This window comes from Uloborus diversus, chromosome 5 (genome assembly GCF_026930045.1).
Source record: "Uloborus diversus isolate 005 chromosome 5, Udiv.v.3.1, whole genome shotgun sequence".
In the NCBI taxonomy this organism is placed as follows: domain Eukaryota; kingdom Metazoa; phylum Arthropoda; class Arachnida; order Araneae; family Uloboridae; genus Uloborus; species Uloborus diversus.
In genome coordinates this window covers 33,354,537-33,372,772 of record NC_072735.1, presented here as the reverse complement: position 1 = coordinate 33,372,772, position 18,236 = coordinate 33,354,537, and the positions used below count along the sequence as shown (strand labels likewise).

Genomic DNA, 18,236 nt, shown 5'->3' with positions numbered 1-18,236 from the left:
AATATTTTACAGTCGCAGATGGAGAAACTATGATGGTTAAGGTAAATTATAATGTGCTTTCTGTGTTCCTTTGTTTTCTCCTTTTTTTCTTGTAGTAAATTCATCTATAATGTCTTTATAACCAAGTTTTGCGATCAAACTTCCTTCCATTAATAAAAAAGCTAATGAAGATTATTTACTATCAGAAATGAGAGACACTTAGTTCTCTTCAATAGCGAAAATGATCGTTCTCCACTACAATTGGAGATTGGCAAAGTCAAAAACAATTTCAGGGCTGTATGTACATAGGCAAAAACATTTTCCAAGACATTTACCAAGTCTACGGATTTTTTAAAAAAACTTTTCGGTGATTAAACTATATTTTCCGATGATTGAACTAATATGAATAAATTCGCCAGGAAAAGATTCCTCCAAATCACAGAAGTAAGATTTTTAAAGATCTTATGCACTTTCTCGAATATTTTGCTTGTTGCATTTAAACAAGTAAGAAAATTTCTGTAATATGCCATCATAGGCTGACATCCTGAATTTTAGTTTTGTAATCAAATCATCACAGATTACATAAAAACAGGAAACCTTGGAACTTTGCTTAGAGTTTAATATGACTTCTTCACATCGTCCATTATAAAACTGTTTTGGAGGTTTTTTCTGTCTTTTTGCTCAAAAAAAAAAAAAAAAAAAAAAAATGACAGAAATTTAGTGCCCCCTTTCCTTTGGTGCCCCGGGCCCGGGCCCCGAATGCCCCGCCGTAAATCAGTCCCTGATGATCTTCATATATTTCAAGAGTGCAAATTCGCATGCCAGTACACTTAACAAGTTATACGAGAATGCACATTTTTCTTGCCATGAGATTGGTCTTATCCCTCATAACGCTAATATTGGACACTTTCTGCTAGAAATATTCCAAATTCCAGGTATATATCACCGTAACTGAGACTTCACCCGTGGTACTACAAATAGACTGAGAACGGATGCAAGGGAACGATAGAACTTGTCAAAACACCCCGTTATTTACACAGATGCACGATGCCACCGCTACCGAAGATAAGAAATCGAGAACTGAGAAAGGAATCCGAGGAGTCAGATCTGACTCAAATAAACCTCATGCTAAGTTTTATGAGCTAGGATTGAGGCTTGCGGAAATGATGGAACGTTATGAAGTCTGCTGACAGGGGCGCTCTGATGGGAGGTCACTTTTTGCCCTTTTTCAAAAATTAATAAAACAAAACCCCTCAAGCTATTTAAATCACTTGTTTCCACAGCACTTTCACCACAGCAAAAGTTAGACCATTCAGATCTCAGTGATGTCCCCCCCCCCCCAAGAGCGAAGGCGCACCCCCCTAAATACCATGAAGACTCACAAAAGCAATAGCGCCCCCCCCCCAAAGAATTTCAACGGCGCAGTCTGCGCCATGACCCCTGGACCATGTAACTATAATTTGACTGTTACTTAAGGATAAAAGAACGCTAACTTTTCAGACGTATGCGCAACACTAATTTAATACAGCTTAACAAAAATGAAGATAATCAAATTTTTGCAAAATAATTCCATTAACTTTCTGTTAATAACAAAATGTCAGAAAAATTTTGCAAAAAGGAGGAAAGCTTTTTTGATTATGTTTTCAGAAAGAAAATAGAAATAAAATACTCTTAAAGAGCTCTAAAATGAGAAGAATTTCTGATATAAAAAAGAAGCAGAAAGAAAAGAAGCTACGAACAATTAAGTTATTCTTGTATAGTAGCGAAAAACTATTTCAGCTTTCGGATTAGACTGCTAATTATTTCCTGATCGCGTAATTAACAATGGTATTCGCAATGAACATTTCGTAATGATTTCCAGATGAATTTCTTTAAAATGTTATGGATCAATCCTCTTTCATCAAATTCCTTATTAACTGCTTCATCTTAAATTGAATGGTAATTTATAACGCCACTATGATTTGCTAGATGGAAAGTCAAGACCTTTATTTTATTTTAGTTATTTAATTTATTTTATTTCATTTATTTTTTTGAGCAATCACGATTGCTTATTGTTCTCATTTGATAGTTTTGAATTCCTATGATTTTATTTTCCCACCACCTCCCTGTGCCAGCACCACCGTCGCGTCGACCGGCCTCACGATGTTGCTCCTCTTGCGAAAACAGTCTCCAGATTGCGTCCATATCCTACACACACACGCATACACTCACACATCTACACACACTCATGCCTGCGCACAGACACAAACACACACTCCTACACACATACACATACACACACTCATGCCTGCACACAGACACATGTGCCTACATACACACACACACACACGAACGCCTACACACACACGCGCGTATACACACAGCACTGCATACACGACACGTACACAGATGCAAACACACCAACACGCACCCACACAGATGCGCCTACACAAACACACACGCTCGTGATTGCGAAAAACATAATTTGAATTCAAGATGCCAAAAATTCAAATTAATATATATATTTTTTTTAAATTTCTTTTCATTTGAGCAATCAAGAATATTACATGCAATGTACCGACAGGCATTTGATGAGATCCTGAAACTGTAGTCTCGTCCTTGTTATGAACTCATCAGTCTGGAATAGTCAATACCCGAGTTGGAGGCAGAGGTCCTCTCATGTAACTCCGTCGTAAGTTACCAGCCCCTCGGAGGGGGGGGGGAGGGATTAACTTACTGCCAAGGATGGATACAAGGAAGGGGTGATCACCCCCTCCTTGAGGCGAGATGCAAGAACGCTCCCTCGCAGGGCCAGATTAAGGCATGGGCACATGGGGCACTGGCCACCAACAATTGGGGGGGGGGGCACTAAATCTGTAGCTGAAGTTTTTCGAAAATGGACCAAATTCAAATCTCACCTTGGCAAAAGCAAATATATTAAGGGAAACAAAATCTATTTAAAATTATAACCTCTTTCACAAATCCCAAGTGAGGGGGGGGGGGGCACCAAATAAAGTTTGTGCCCAGTACGCTCAAAAGTCTTCGTCGGGCTCTGCTCCAGGGGCGGCAAATAGGGGGGTCAAGAGGGGGCGGTCGCACCCCCAAATTTTTTGAGCAGAATGATAGAAAATGGGTGAATTCAATTTATGTAAGTCGGAAATCATTGTTCATTAAAGGAAATCTCGCTGGTTCTCAGCAACTATTTGATGAAACTCGACACATTCTCAGACTAGAAAAAGGGGTTTTCGTTATTTGGATGATGACTTAGAAAATCATAAAGTATTTTCGGCTTTTTCAGAACATAGAAAACTGATAGAGAACCATGGTTAATTTTAACTAAAGAAGACATTGCCTCATATAGGCTAAATATTTCACACTTGTGTGCCCAGTGTAACGATATTACGTCCAATATGAGAGTATCGTGAAAAGTGGTGTGGCTGCATGGTTTTCACAAGAAAATTCCTTGATATTTTACATTCACTTTTACGCTAATTTTTTAAGTGAATATTTATTTAATGAGTGTTCATCTCTTTCTTCTGCTAGAAACACGTTCAGCTGCTCAATACATTATAATGCTTTCATAGAAACTTCTTAAAAAATGCATGTGATTATTGAATAAAAAAAAATTTTGAAAAAAAAAATAGAACCGACTTCAAAATTGCTCTAAAAAGTGAAAAATAATTTTATTCTTTAAACACCATCGATAATACTTTTAAACATAATTTTTGAAGTAGGCGCAAAAACGATCGATAAAATCATTCACAGCCATAACTCAACTACAAGTATAAATTTAATCAGGTCCAGTTTCTTCACTACCACATGCATTACGCATTGATGACAGCATATTTGAGTAACGATATAAATGTTTCATTCCTAACTTTGGATGATTTTTTGATAAAAATATGAACGAAGCATGGTTACAATGGATTTTACTTTTTGTTTTTGCGCCAACCTCAAAAATTATGTTTAAAAGTATTATCGATGGTTTTTAAAGAATAAAATTATTTTTCACTTTTTAGAGCAATTTTGAAGTCGGTTCTATTTTTTTTTCAAAATTTTTTTATTTCATTCTTTTTAGTGTAAATGTAGATATTTCAGTAAAAGTAAGAAGTTACCTAGTAAGAAGTTCGGCTCTATATCACTGTATTGCTTTAGAAAAGCCTTTATTCAAAATTATCATTACAATTACTATTAATGTTACTGTTATATGGCACCAAACTTTTATAACAATGAGTTTCATATTGTCGCGTAGATGAAGATAGCGAAGACAATGTGAAAGCCAAATGAAGCGAATACTCGTTAGTCTCAACTCGAGATCTTTATTCAGAACCACGAATGAACGTTACATCTCCTTATATACAACTTGAGAAAGTGCTGGAACTTTCCAGACTTGGAAAGATACATAAATTAATAGAACATTCGAGAAAATACGGGAAACAGTAGAAACGAAATTTTAGTAAAATTCACTTTGTCCTAGTCGGGATCTGAACCCGGGTCGCTCGTGTGGGAGGCGATAATTCTACCACTGAGCCACCGTTATCCGCGGATGAAAAGTACGAACTTCGCTACAGTATCATTTAATAGGGAAATTGCATAAAAATTACTGTTTTTTACCCATAACTTTTTTTCTAAAGAACAAATATGGTCAAACAAAGTAATGGGACCTAAGTTGAGCCATCCCCTATCCATTAAAAAAAGAATCATCAAAATCGGTTCACTAGGTGAGACGCTATGAGTGGACAAAAAAAAAAAAAAAAAAAAAAAAACATACATACGGTATGAACTGATAACCGCCTCCTTTTTGAAGTCGGTTAAAAAAGACATATCAACCAACTCTATAATTATGCAATCGCGAAGTGACACAAGATAATCTTTAAGAGTTAAATGATAAAAACATTTCCCTATAACTTCAAAGTAGTGATTTGACGACTGGAAGAATAATTGCAAAACGATTCTTTCAATGGTGAAAAAGCTCATGCCTTTTAGCATGTATGACTTCGTTTGAATTTTTATCAAATTTGTTTGCATCGGGAAAAGATTTTTGAAAAATGCTTTACTCTATCAAAATCTATATCTTCAATCCGCTACTCGACTATTCAAACCACAGTTCAATTTAAAATTGAAACTGAAAATAGATTTTTTATAGATGTATATTTCAATCAATCGTGAAAATTTTCAAACAAATTCTTCCTCCGAGCCAATTTTAAAACGGCGCAAAGAAAAAAAAAAAAAATCACATGATGATGTGAAGTCAAACATTGATTTTTGAATATTTTGTATGAAGTAATAGATTCAGTTTCGAATGAAATTAACACAAGATTTGATAATAATCATTTTTCTGTATGGTTGGCTGGGATTATGGTTTTTTGGATTGGATTTTGAAAACCAAATATAAAATGTTTCAACGGTGAGTAAAATTTTTAGCATGAGGCAAGAAAAATTACAAGCAATATACCGACAGAATAGTTTTCACATCCAGAGACTGCAGTTTCGTCTTTGTTATGGACTCATAAGTCTGGAATAGTGAATAACAGAGCTGGAAGCAGATGCTATCTCATTGAAGCTGAAAGCGCCTAGATTATTCAATGATGAAAAGTTTAAGCCCCTCACAGTTTTTGAAGTAGCCTGGGTGATTTTGAAGAGCAAGATGAAAAAAGTGTTTTCATACATAACTTTGTGTTACTTCAATTATTTTTTAACTATTACAATCAGCTCAGCTAGTAGAGAAAGATTTTTTTTATATCTCAGGAGGTTAGAGAAAAATTTTCGAAGCACAAAGGGGGAAAAAATACCTTTTCTAATTAGCTGAATTGGCAAAACAGCACAACATTGGGCACTGATAGATTAGTAACACGATTCCCTGCTCTTCCGAATTCCAAAAATCATGCATTATAACTTTTCCAAAAGGTATAAAAACTTTAGTAGCGAGATGTTTTGTATGATAACTTTTTAGTCAATGAATCAAAATTTTAATTGTTTCTAAACACTAATTTTATTCATACTAAACCGATTTTATGACAACTTCTTGTTAGCTAATGTGTGTTTGGTTTCGCTTTGGGTTATACATATTTAAGAAAGTCGCCCCCCCCCCAAATAAAATGGTGAAATGCCGCCCCTGCTCTGCTCCTTCGGCATCTTTTCAAAACTGAGGTTTTAGAAACGTAGTTTTAGGCGGTTTTTAACAGTGTCACGAAAAGTTCTCTCGGCATTTTTTTAGAATTTTTGTTTTGAAAACGCAGTTGTAGCGCATCTCTTAACAGTTTAGTGATAGGGATCGGAACTTTTTCAAAGTTCCAAAAACTAAAATTTAGACGATCTTAGATAATGTTGGATGGAATTCGGGGGCTCTCCCCTGGAAAGTTTTTCAAATTGAAGTCCAAAAAAAACAAAAGAGAAAAAAAACGCAATCATAGAACACGAAAATGTCCACTTACATCCCTTTGCCTTCTCACTGCTTTATACAACATCGTCTCTCTCTTTTTTCCAAAAATACAGTTCACGTGAGAAGAAAGTACGCGACATATCAACGTAAATAACTGCTGCGAAGACTGAATAAAAGCTTGTGTCAATAAATGAAATTGTAACAGTACAGTGCATAATCTGAGAATGAATACAAAAAACCGGAAAGGGTAAACTAAAATTTATGCAAAATTATTAACTTTTAAGAATACAGAGTAATGGCTGCAATTCTTGAATCCGAAAACTTGAATCTGTCAGATATGAATATAAGCTTGTAGTATTATTATCTATGGAAGTGTCTTTTAATTTAATAATAATAGAATTTACAAAAAAAAAAAAAAAAACCCGCAGCATGATTAAGAGTCCTTTTCATTTAGGTAAACATTCTGCTAACAGGGGAGTACCGAAGTTAAATTTTTGGGTGGGCGGAAACTCTCAATTTGCTGCATGGAACTTCACATTTTGCCGAATGATTATAACTTCGCCGAATGAAGATAATATTTCCGAATGGAACATCTAATACTTCCGTCGAATGATGATAATTTTGCTGAATGAAACTCCAAACTTCGCCGAATAAAAGACATTTTTGGGAGGTCACAGTGACCTCTCATTGTAGCATCCTTGTCTGCTAAACGTGTTTTGCTTTTTGAATCATATGAATACGCTTTTAATTTTCTTTTACAAGAATTAATGGTTAAAGCAATATTAATGTTTTGATTTTTTTTTTTTTGAAAATAAGCATTTAATGCATGCAAGGGCACCCCTATAGGGGGGCAAGGGGGCTCAAGCCCCCCCCCTTTTGCAATAAGAACTTCCTTGCTTTTAGTGCTTTTTTCATTGCAAAAATGTATAAAAATTTCTTTTCCATCCATTAATGAATAAGTTATTAAAAATATCAAATTTTAATATCTCTAATCTGTACTGAAATCGGTTTCCATGGGGAAAATATTCTGCTAAACCATGGGAAAAAATTTTCAGCTCCCCTTAAAATTTTGCGTATGGGCGCCCTTGAATGCAAGCAAAAAACTTCATATGCCAAACCGTTGATAAAATTTTTAGGGGGAGGGGTACTTTGAGGGGATTTTTTCCTTTTTGGGAGGGGGGAGACTCTTGCTTTTGGAGGGTCTTAGTGATATCTAGGGGGGGGGGGCACCCTGCATCAAACCTTCCAAAGTCATCGAAACCTGATTTTTAGAGCCACATTAATTATCTACTGATTTTTAAATCTTCACTACTAGCTGAAATCTGACTTCTAGTTCTGCACTACTTACTAGTTCAGATCTGCGTCACATATTGAATTTTAGATCTACACCACTACGTGAGTAAACGTGAGACCAGACTAGTTTTGTTCGGAAAAGTTCCCTTCCCCTATACGTTTTTGGTGTAACCTAGCTAGATCTGTTTTAGGTAATCAGTTTGCACGATTTGCTCGCATATGTGTGTACACCTTTGATAATAATGAGCAATACTTTTTTATCTTTTCCATACATTTTTACATACATTGTTATCGTTTTCAGCTAAATTTTAAAGGTTTGTTTGTATTATTAACCATTAAAAAGCTGTTGCATACACTTGTAACTTTTTTTTAAACATATTTTGTGGATTATCTGCGAATTCGCTTATCCGCGGTTGCCATGCCACCCTATTCTGCGGAAAATCGGGAGTTTGCTTGAATAGTAAAAAAATCGTTTAATTTTAAAGCTTTTTTTTTTGTTTTCAAAATAAACTTACTCTAACGTGTCGAACGCAAATGATGCAAGAGGACTCAGAAACAGTCTGATATCTAGGTCAATCGGATCGATTGAGAAATGTTCGTCAATTTTCTAAATCTCGCCCACAGAATTGTTTAATACCATTTAGTTTTTCAATTGTCTTCGGGTTTTTAGACGAAATTAAAATATCATCATTAAAAATAGTTAAAACAAAATAAAAGCCCTGAAAATTCTTTCCTAAGCATATTTCTTTCAAAGCCAACTCGGTGCAAGCTGGATAGGAATTTCTTATTTCTGAATAGAAGAATTTCAATTAAAATTATTTTGCATCAAAATTTAATTGAATATCAGCTACAAAGTGCCTTTCCCGCAATAAAATAGTAAGTTTATATTCCTCTCTTCCACCTCAAAGAGAGAAATATTGAATAAAGATTCGATTTACCCATTATTTGATTGTCTATTGAAACATTAATATTTTTAAAAAAATCAATTTTGTTCTTTTTCTTCATTTCCATTTAGTGATGTAAAATGCCTGGGTATTTATTTTTAGGGGTAAATACCCAGGGTATATACCCGGGTAAATACCCAAAATGGGTATCTACCCGAGTATTTATTTCAAAAATATATATTCAACTAAAATACTTTTCTGTATGTATTCCACTATGTATATATACAGGATGTTTTGTTTTAACCTTCAAGACCTCTATTTTTGCAACCGTTAGTCCTAGATGCATACTTCCAATTGCAAAAATGTTCAAAATCAGATGCAGACTTAAGATATTGAAAATTTGAAGTAAAAATAAAAATGCGTAAAAAAATACAAATTTTAACTTTTTACACGGGCTCCAGGTCCTCTGACTTATATTTAGGGAAATAATCTCTATTGAAAAACAATTCCAACAAAAAAAAAGTTTGACATTAGTACGACCAATATTCACTGAGATATGAAACGCAGCGTTTTGTGACTTACACCACTTTACACTCGCCGTCAGTAACATCTTTTGGGGGAAAATATAGCAGTTAATGAGTGTTTATATAAAATTATATGTGTAGTTTTTCAAATTATTCAAGGTTTTGCAGCGTGTTTTGAGTATCACAGCATAACATTTGCATAAATTTTTGAATAGAAATGAAAAATGTAAATACCTTGTGTTTTTTACTTTGCCAACCTGTCATTCTTCTGAAAGGGTAATAAGTTCTAATCTCATCTTCTGCATGGTCCCTTAAAACTTTCAAATGGAATATCTCCTTGAGTTTTGATTGCACAAATGTCAAGTTTTTTTGTGTCAGTAAGTTTTAAATGCAGATCATTTCTCTAAACATAAGTTAGGGGACCTAAGGCCGTATAAAAAGTTAAATTTTGTAGTTTTTGACTCATTTTTATTTTTGTTTCAAACTTTCAATATCTTTACTCCGCATCTGATTTTGAATATTTTTGCAATTGGAAGTATACATTTAGGACTATAACGGTTGCAAAAATAAAGGTCTTGTAGGTTAAAACGGAAGACCCTGTATAACCAACCATATACAAAACAATAAATTTTCCCCTAAAATTTGTATTTTGATCACATATTTAAAGAATTATTGTGTGAAACAACTCAGCAATCTAATATAATATTCACATTAAATGTGTCGGATATGCTTAATCAATGTTGATAGCCAAATTTCAGATATAAAAAGCCATTCTACAAAAAGTAAAAAGCTGAACTGGTTACAAAAAAGATAGAAAAAGCAAACATCTTCTCCAATTATGGCATTGAAAAGAAAGATTCTTTGGTTCACAATATGTTTCTCACATAATTTCATTAAGTCTTGTAATAAAAAATATTATAAACTGTGCAATACATATGTATGTATAAGTTTTACCAATTATTTCATATTTAGATTTTAAAAAAAAATTCTCATTCACTTTTTGCATTCTTTTGTAAAATACCCAGTTTTTGTTTTACCCCAGTTTTTACCCAGGCCTTGGGTAAATACCCAAAAAATATTTACCTACCCGCTGGGTATTTACCCGATCCACATCACTATTTCCATTTCAAATGAAATTGTTGCATTAATTTTATGTTTTGAGGGCACAAAATTCCTTGCAAGCTTTAATTTTTAATAATATCCCTACCAATCGAAAGATCTGGGTTTCTTTTCTGTCAGATAAACTTTGTTTGAACTTTTTAAGTGGAAGTGGGTTTGTAATTAACCTCGAAAAAGTACAAAAACGGAGGCTCAGCGGTATTTTTTTTTTTTTTTTCGTCTGTTAACAATCATTTTGGGTCTTCCCCCCCCCCCCCGAACTAGTATAAAGTTTTACTTTAGCATTCTGCCCGATTTTGTTTTTCTTTCTTCTGATACATATTTGATGACAGGCTCCTATTTTATTTATGTTTTACAGTTTATGCCTATTTGGTTCACATTTCTTGTTCCATCATGAGTAGGCTGGCTAATCATGAACTGCAGTACAAAATTGTTTGTGGCGAATATCAGAAAAATAAGATTTGTTATATTCTTATGTTTTAAGCGAAAAGAAGACAATTTATTTTGAAGACAAAATAAATAAATAAACAATGGGGTTGTTTCCTTCAGTCAAAAGTACTACTTTTAGTCACTGAAATTGATAGAACAATCAAAAATAATAACATGGACCCAGAAAATACTTTAATTTTCCCAACAGTTATTTTTTCAATAAGTTTTTAAAATGTCCGATTTTTCAAACAAGGCGTGGTCTTTATGACGTCACAAATGATGTTCTTTTGGCGCATCTGTCTGCCGCGATTCCACGTTATGATAATTACGAAGCGAATTAAATATGGCGGCTTACGCTTGCTATCAACCATATCATTGCCAGTACAACTGAGTAAAGAAGAAAATTAAATATTACTTTCTGCGAATGGCAACAGTAAATGGCATTTCATCATTTGTGATGTCATCGGCAGAAGCGTAAACAATGAATGTGCATCGATTTAAGTAATTTTTTAAAAATATTAACCTTAGTCAAATTATTTAAAAAATGGTCAGATCCTATGTTTTTAAGCATGCTCTTTCAGAAAAAAATACTTTAAAAAGTTTGGAAACGACCCCATTGTACTTTCTTTCACCCGAGATTATGTTTGTTTGAAGCTCCTAAATCAAATAAAACGACTGAAATTAATGTTTGCAGAATTAAAATGCTCAAATGGCAAATTCATCCATTTCTCTCTCTCTCTCTCTCTGTGTTCCGATACAAAAACTTGAAGGAGAATGGATAAGGGCGGCAGTTTCAAGATTTTGCCCGAACTCGGAAAAATCTAAGATCCTGCACTGAAATTAATAAGCACAGTACTATTTCACTCATTTCTTTTAATCTGTCACGCTCAGGCGTAATATTTTAGTACGTTTTTCACCTTTATAATATTTTTCACAGGACAATTGAGGCAGTAAGAAGCAAAGGGATGTAAGTGGCAAAATTAAAAATTTGGACATAACCAGTACAAATGTTAGGTGAATCTCTCCTCTGTCTTGGGGCAAGAGATAGTACTAGTAGCCCTGGTAGGTGCTGCTGTATAGCATGATTTAGAAGAAAAAAATCATTGAAAGCCTACCTAGGACATCATATTTATAGTCGTTTTACTCAAAACTTGAAAATGTCCCTTTGCTTCTCACTGCCTCAATTATAAAATGCACCTCATTTTTTCAATGTTTAAGCGAAAAAGTGAATGAAGAATACTAATACAAAATTTTTAAACTTCTTTGCAAAAAAAAAAAAAAAAAATTAAAGCAATTTTTATCGAATAATTTACAAATGTTTTAAAATGTTATGCAGAGTATTTTGAGGATTTATATCTAAAATGAACGGGAAAGTTTAGTTCACTAGTTCTGAACAAACGCGATTTCTCTTTCCCCCCAATTTCTTTTGTTAGTTTTGATGGGATATTAGAACCACAAAGAGTAGTTTCGTAAGCCGCACGCGACCTTTAAAATGTTCATCGTTTGATCGAAATACAAACCAGAGTTTTATGTGCTTAAGCTATTTTTTGCAGACTTAAACATTACTCAAATTACTTTTGATAGATCTTATGGTCAACGGAATTAAGGGAATCATGATGCAAATGAAGCGCTTTTCGTCATGGCTCCCTTTTTCTTCTCTTTTTTTAATTGAATAATAATCGTAATTCACGATCATAATTCATGATTATGACATTATAAAAAATATTAGCCCAAAAAAATTGCAGGGGAAAAATATACGATTGCAACAGAGTTTAGCTTTTTAAAAATTATTACTACTATTCCCCTCTCCTCTTCCTATTTTTCTCTCCCAATATTAATTTATACAGCAAAATGATTCTATTATGCTGAAATCTATTATTTTGGTTTATTTATGTATGATTCATATTTTTATGGCTAAACTAATGCGATGGATGATTTACTGTTTATGTCTACGCAACAAGTTCTGAATTATCGTAGCCAAGAAGTATGACAGAGAAATTAGTAAATCAGTTTAAAAGAGAGAGAGAAAAAAAAAAACACTACGGTTTGGAGGAAAGGTCATTTACTTACATGTAAAAATCAAGTTTTATTGCCTTCTTATTTTTCTTCTTTTTTTTTATACATCACTCCTCCCCCCTATCTTTTCTTTTCAAATACAATGACTGATTTATCCCCACAAAGCCCCACAACTAAAAGAAAGGGTCAATATTTAACCTTTCAAAACCTGACTTTATTTGTAACACAACCTCAATTATCCTCGTTTTATAACTTGAAATTTGCCACAAATATTTAAGCAGAAAAGAAAATAATAAAAAATAAACATCTATTAAATAAGAAGCTAAAGTTAAAAAAATCAACAACATCGATTATATATCAATTTCTTGGCTTTAAAACTTTTGAAGTCGAAAAAGAGTTATTTAAAAGTAAACAAACGCATTTAAATACCAGTTTATCACTGAATTGGACGCTCAGTTGATAAATTTTCGAAATTTTCTCCAGTGAATTCCAATACTCATTAATATAACAGTATTTAAGACAAGGAAATTTTCTTTTTAGGAAATTATCCTGCTAAATTAATATTTTTCGGTACATAGTAAATTCATCAATAGTAATTATCGGCCGATTAATATTTATCAACATTAATTAGTGCTTCCGACTGCTTGCTTTAACAATTATAAATATGAATATTTATTAGTATATATTATATTTATAAAAAATTAATTACATCGAACGATTGATATTTATCAATATCAAACGAAGTTTCCGACTGCTTAATCTTGAAGATTAAAAAATTAAATGTCCGCAAAACAGCTGATGAGGGAATAGACCTAGATTTATCAACACATCCGATTGATTTTTTAATTGTTACTTTAAAATAACAATAGATATGATAAAGAAAAAAGAATCAGCCTTACCGTACAACTTGATTTTTTTATCCGTTGTCTCCACAAGAATAATAACATAACCTCCAAGGTCAACCATGACGAAAACCCTTAGGTAATTTCACCCGCCGATTAAACTCAGGACACCGAGATTCGGCCTGGATCACTCATCACCTAACCATCGAACACCGGAAAGCATGGTGCAAAAATAGAATACTACTTTGACAGATCGGATCCATGACTTCATCTGTTACTACACTGTCCTCTTTTTTTTTCTTTTCCGGAGCTATGCACCACACATCGAGAGAGGTGGACAAGAATCGTATTTATAACCACATGGAGATGCTTTCACTCAAGGTTGAGCCGCTGTTTATACTACGGGAGAACGGTGTTCTTCAACTTAGGCCTAATCTTGAATCAACCGGGCTATTCTATTAACCCATATCTTTGCATAAATGTTAAAGGTAGATTGTACACACAAAAACACAACAATCTCGGAGGTGCAGAGGAATACACAACAACAGGCTGTAGGCAGGTTCGTGGCTCCGGGCGAATCGATGGCGGTCTGGCGAAGGTGGCGCGCGCGTTTGTCGGAGAAGACGGAAAATAGAACAAAAATATAAAAAGAAAATCATCGTTCGGCAGGTTGCTCGAAATTGGCGACAGCAGTGAGAGCGCCAAAGAGGACAATGGATGCGAGGTAGATTATTCGGACATAAATTGCGCCGATAATCACAGACAGCTCGTTATTCTTTATGATCCCGTGTTAACTCCAGTTTTTTTTTTTTTTTTTCTGCTGAACAATTTAACTTTTATTATCTGGCTGTGTTCAATGACGTGCATTTTATTTTTTTGAGGAGTAGGTGTTAAAAAATAAAAGAAAACACATGGAGGAATTAATACGAAATAATGTGATGTTTTCTAAAATTACCATCAGTTTTAATACATGCCAATTTTTCTGACCTTATTTGAGCTGTTTTATCAACTAAAAATAAAATACGTTAGACTTTCTTCTAGTAGTAAATAGAGAAGAATATAAAGAGGAGAACTACCTCTAAAACAAATTACTTCCCCCTCAGAAAATAGTATTCTTAAGTCCTAAATAGCTTTAAAATATTAGTTTTTCTGGCTGTTCGCGCTCTTGGGGGGGGGGGGGAATCGTTCACATGAACACCAAGCAGAAAAGAGGAAGATGTAAGACGAACTAATGAGGCAGTGAGAAGCAAAGGGATACAAGTGGACACATCGAAGTTTCGAGTAAAACGCGTTTAAAGATCAGATTCTAGGTAGACTTTCATTGATTTTTTTTCTAAATCAAGCTGTATACCGGAACCTACCAGGGCTACTAGTACTATATCTTGCCCAAGATAGAGGAGGGGTTCACCTACCATTTGTACTGGTTATCTCCAAATTTTTAATTTTGCCACGTGCATCCCTTTGCTTCTCACTGCCGCAAATAGAGAAGGAATAAAAAATTACATTACTTTTAGTTGATTAAAAGAGAAGATTTATTTCTTTGAAAAAAATTTCTCCCCTGGAGAGCAGAAACAAATGGGGCTATTAGCCCTGTGCAGGGCTGGGCCGCTGAGATCCACCACCGGCCTCTCGTCATACCAGTCATTGGGCCTTCGCATTAAATTTATAAAATGTTTACTACTCCGATTTTGAACCGAGCCCGATATTTTTTTTTGGCGAATTAATCGGCTAAATTAATCATAAAAATAGTTTTAGAATGCATTTTTTTTTTGAAATAATAATTGAACAAGATACTGTGAATTATTATTTAGATAGTGAACGAATGTAATTTTTCTTAACATTATTATAACTTGTAATATGAAAGTTTACTGACCAAAAATTAAAAAAATAATACAAAACGTGCTTAAATCTGAAATTCCAGTACTACTTTTAAACTATAATGCAAAAATATAAATATTTCAGCAATGTCTGGTTCATATATATATCTTCATATTATATGGGGTGTTCCATTTTAACCTGCAAGACCTTTACTTTCGCAACCGTTAGTCCTAGATGTATACTTCCAATTGTAAAAATGTTCAAAATCAGATGCAGGGTTTAAGATATTGAAAGTTTGAAGCAAAATTAAAAATGAGTCAAAAAATACAAAATTTAACTTTTTATACGGATACATTAAAAACTATTACTGACACAAAAAACTTGACACTTGTGCGACAAAAACTCAAGGAGATATTCCAGTTCAAAGTTTTAAGGAACCATACAGAAGATGAGATTGGAACTTATCCGCCCTTTCAGAAAAATGACAGGTCATCAAAGTAAGAAAAACAATGAATTTATATTTTTCATTGCTATTCAAAAACAAATGCAAATGTTATGCCTTGATACGCAAAAAACATACAACAAAACCTCAAACAATTTGAAAAACCACACTCATTCACGCATATAATTTTAAACACTTGTTAATCGCTATATTTTCCCTCAAAAGATGTTATTGACGGTGAGTGAAAAGTGGTTTAAGTCACAAAACGCTGCGTTTCATATAGCGGTGAATATTAGTCATACTAATTTCAGACTTTTTGTGCTGGAATGTTTTTCAATGGAGATTAATCCCTGAATATAAGTTAGGGGATCTAGGGCACGTTTGAAAAGTTAAATTTTGTATTTTTTGACTCATTTTTAGTTTTGCTTCAAACTTTTAATATCTTAACTTTGCATCTGATTTTCAACATTTTTTGCAATTGGAAGTATACAGCTCGGACTAACGGTTGCGAAAATAAAGTACTTGCAGGTTAAAACGGAACACCCTGTATATACCTCTAACGCAAAATAATTTTTCACTAGATTTTGTTATTTCCCTTATCATTTCTCTAGAAATATTTCATACACATTATTTGATTCCTTAATTATTTTGCTTAAAAAATTGATGTTCGAAGATTTTTTGTATTTAATTTTTTTATTTTGAATACATATATGAACACATTTTAAATGTCGCAACATGTTTCTTGTGTTGATATTTTTCCTTACGCTCCACCTTCACCATGGTGATTTAAAATTACCTTATAATTTTCATAAAGAATAAAGACTTGGTATTACGTGGCAACTGATTAAAATAAGTAGCTTCAAAATTAAAAGTTATTAGGGATACTGTATCTGCTGAACATACCATGAACTAAATACATTTGAATTCTCATGTCTAGTTATTACATATTAACTTTATTAACATTATTATTAAAGTAATAATCATGCCAATTGGCTCACGAAAATTGAATGAAATGTTGATATATTATTTTGAAAGAAAAAAGGTTACGGAAATGGGGGAAAAATAAACTATTACTAAGGAAATAAACTACTTCTAAAGTCGGAATTGTGAGGAGGAAAAAAGGAGGGCAAACGAACAAAGGTAAGGAGAAATAGTAGCTTTTAAAAACTGAAAATCATCATCACGATCATTAATCGGCTCCACCGATTAATCAGTAGATTATCAACCCAGAGAAACAGAGAGAGACGCTCCAAATTATAATTTTTGTGAGATTGGAAATTCTCAATGAACTGAATGTGTTGGTTTCCAAATGATAAAATACGTGGACGCACACACACCTACATCTAATGCGAAAAAGAAACATTAAGCTTCACTAAAACAAAAGACGAAAAATATTAATTTATAGCAGGATTGATAAGTAACAAAAAAAAAGTGTTAAGGAAACAAAGTCCATTTAAAAATTTAAAAAAGAAAAAAGAACAATTGCAACTGAACCAAAAAAAAACCCCAATATTGCACTGCCTCCAAATTTACCGAATGGTCAAGAGAAAATTTGCCGGAAAATAACAATTTTAGGAAGTCACAGTGACCGCTCGTGATCTCCAGTCGAGGCGCCCAAGCACACACACATACCAGATTAATTCGTAACCCGTAAAGAAACTTAGTTTAATATTAAACAACTATTTTCTACCGAACACACCTCTTTAAATGTCATAAGTAAAGATTTTATGTGTACATAAAAAATTGGCACAGTTGCAATTATAGCGAAGATAGCTTGCTGAAGTTATAAAAATTTATCAATTATACTTTTGTATCTGCAGTGAAAAAGACAAGAACAAAACAATAGATTTAAATATCTGTCGGTGTAGAATAAACTGATAAATATTAATCGCTTTTTAGATTGAGGTCGGAAATGCTTTATTTACCAGTAACAAAAGAGGAGAATAGAGGAATAATAGCTTGAAAGGAAGATATCTTTTTGAAAGTGTCAGAAGGAAAAGCAAATTTTAATGAAGATTGATTATGAAAAATTATGCTTAATGAAGCACAGTATTTTTATGCTGATGTCCATATACATGCATTAAATGAAGAAAAATGCATTTGATCCATAAAATTACAATTGGCTCCGTACTCTAAACGAATGATATACTTTTAAAAAATAAAGAAATTTCATTTTGCGGGAAAATATTGTTTTTGTTTAAAAAAATTAACTTCGGTGAATATACAGTTAAAATATGTTTTTTTGAAAAAATATTCAGAAATACATAATCTTTTTGTTTCACAAGAATATTAAAAAAAATTAAAAATATAATAGAATTTTAAAATGTTTCTTCTGAAAAGTAATCCTCATCTATATAATAGCTAATGATCGAGTAACGCCCCTGACGTCCTCAACAATGAAACTTGCGCCACGGCATGATAATTTGATTATTATATGTTTTGGTAATGTTTAAAATGTCTATTTCCGGTGGAAATGATTTGAAAAAATTACAAAGTGTACTTCAAAAGATGAATGAAATATTTTCTAAG

The 18,236-nt window shown here is 33.2% G+C and overlaps 1 protein-coding gene across 2 annotated transcripts in view; it reads right to left on the bottom strand.

Annotated features, from left to right (window-relative positions):
• Nucleotides 1-18,236, bottom strand: part of LOC129222781 (protein PALS1-like) — a 203,997-nt gene that overhangs the window by 110,985 nt on the left and 74,776 nt on the right. Inside the window, exon 1 of one of the 2 annotated variants that reach the window (XM_054857319.1) lies at nucleotides 13,505-14,021. The exons of the other annotated variant lie outside the window; for it this stretch is intronic. Coding sequence (XP_054713294.1) covers nucleotides 13,505-13,571 — 67 coding nt within the window. The 5' untranslated portion in view covers nucleotides 13,572-14,021. Of the gene's footprint in view, nucleotides 1-13,504; nucleotides 14,022-18,236 lie in introns of those variants that run through there. 2 annotated transcript variants of the gene reach the window in all.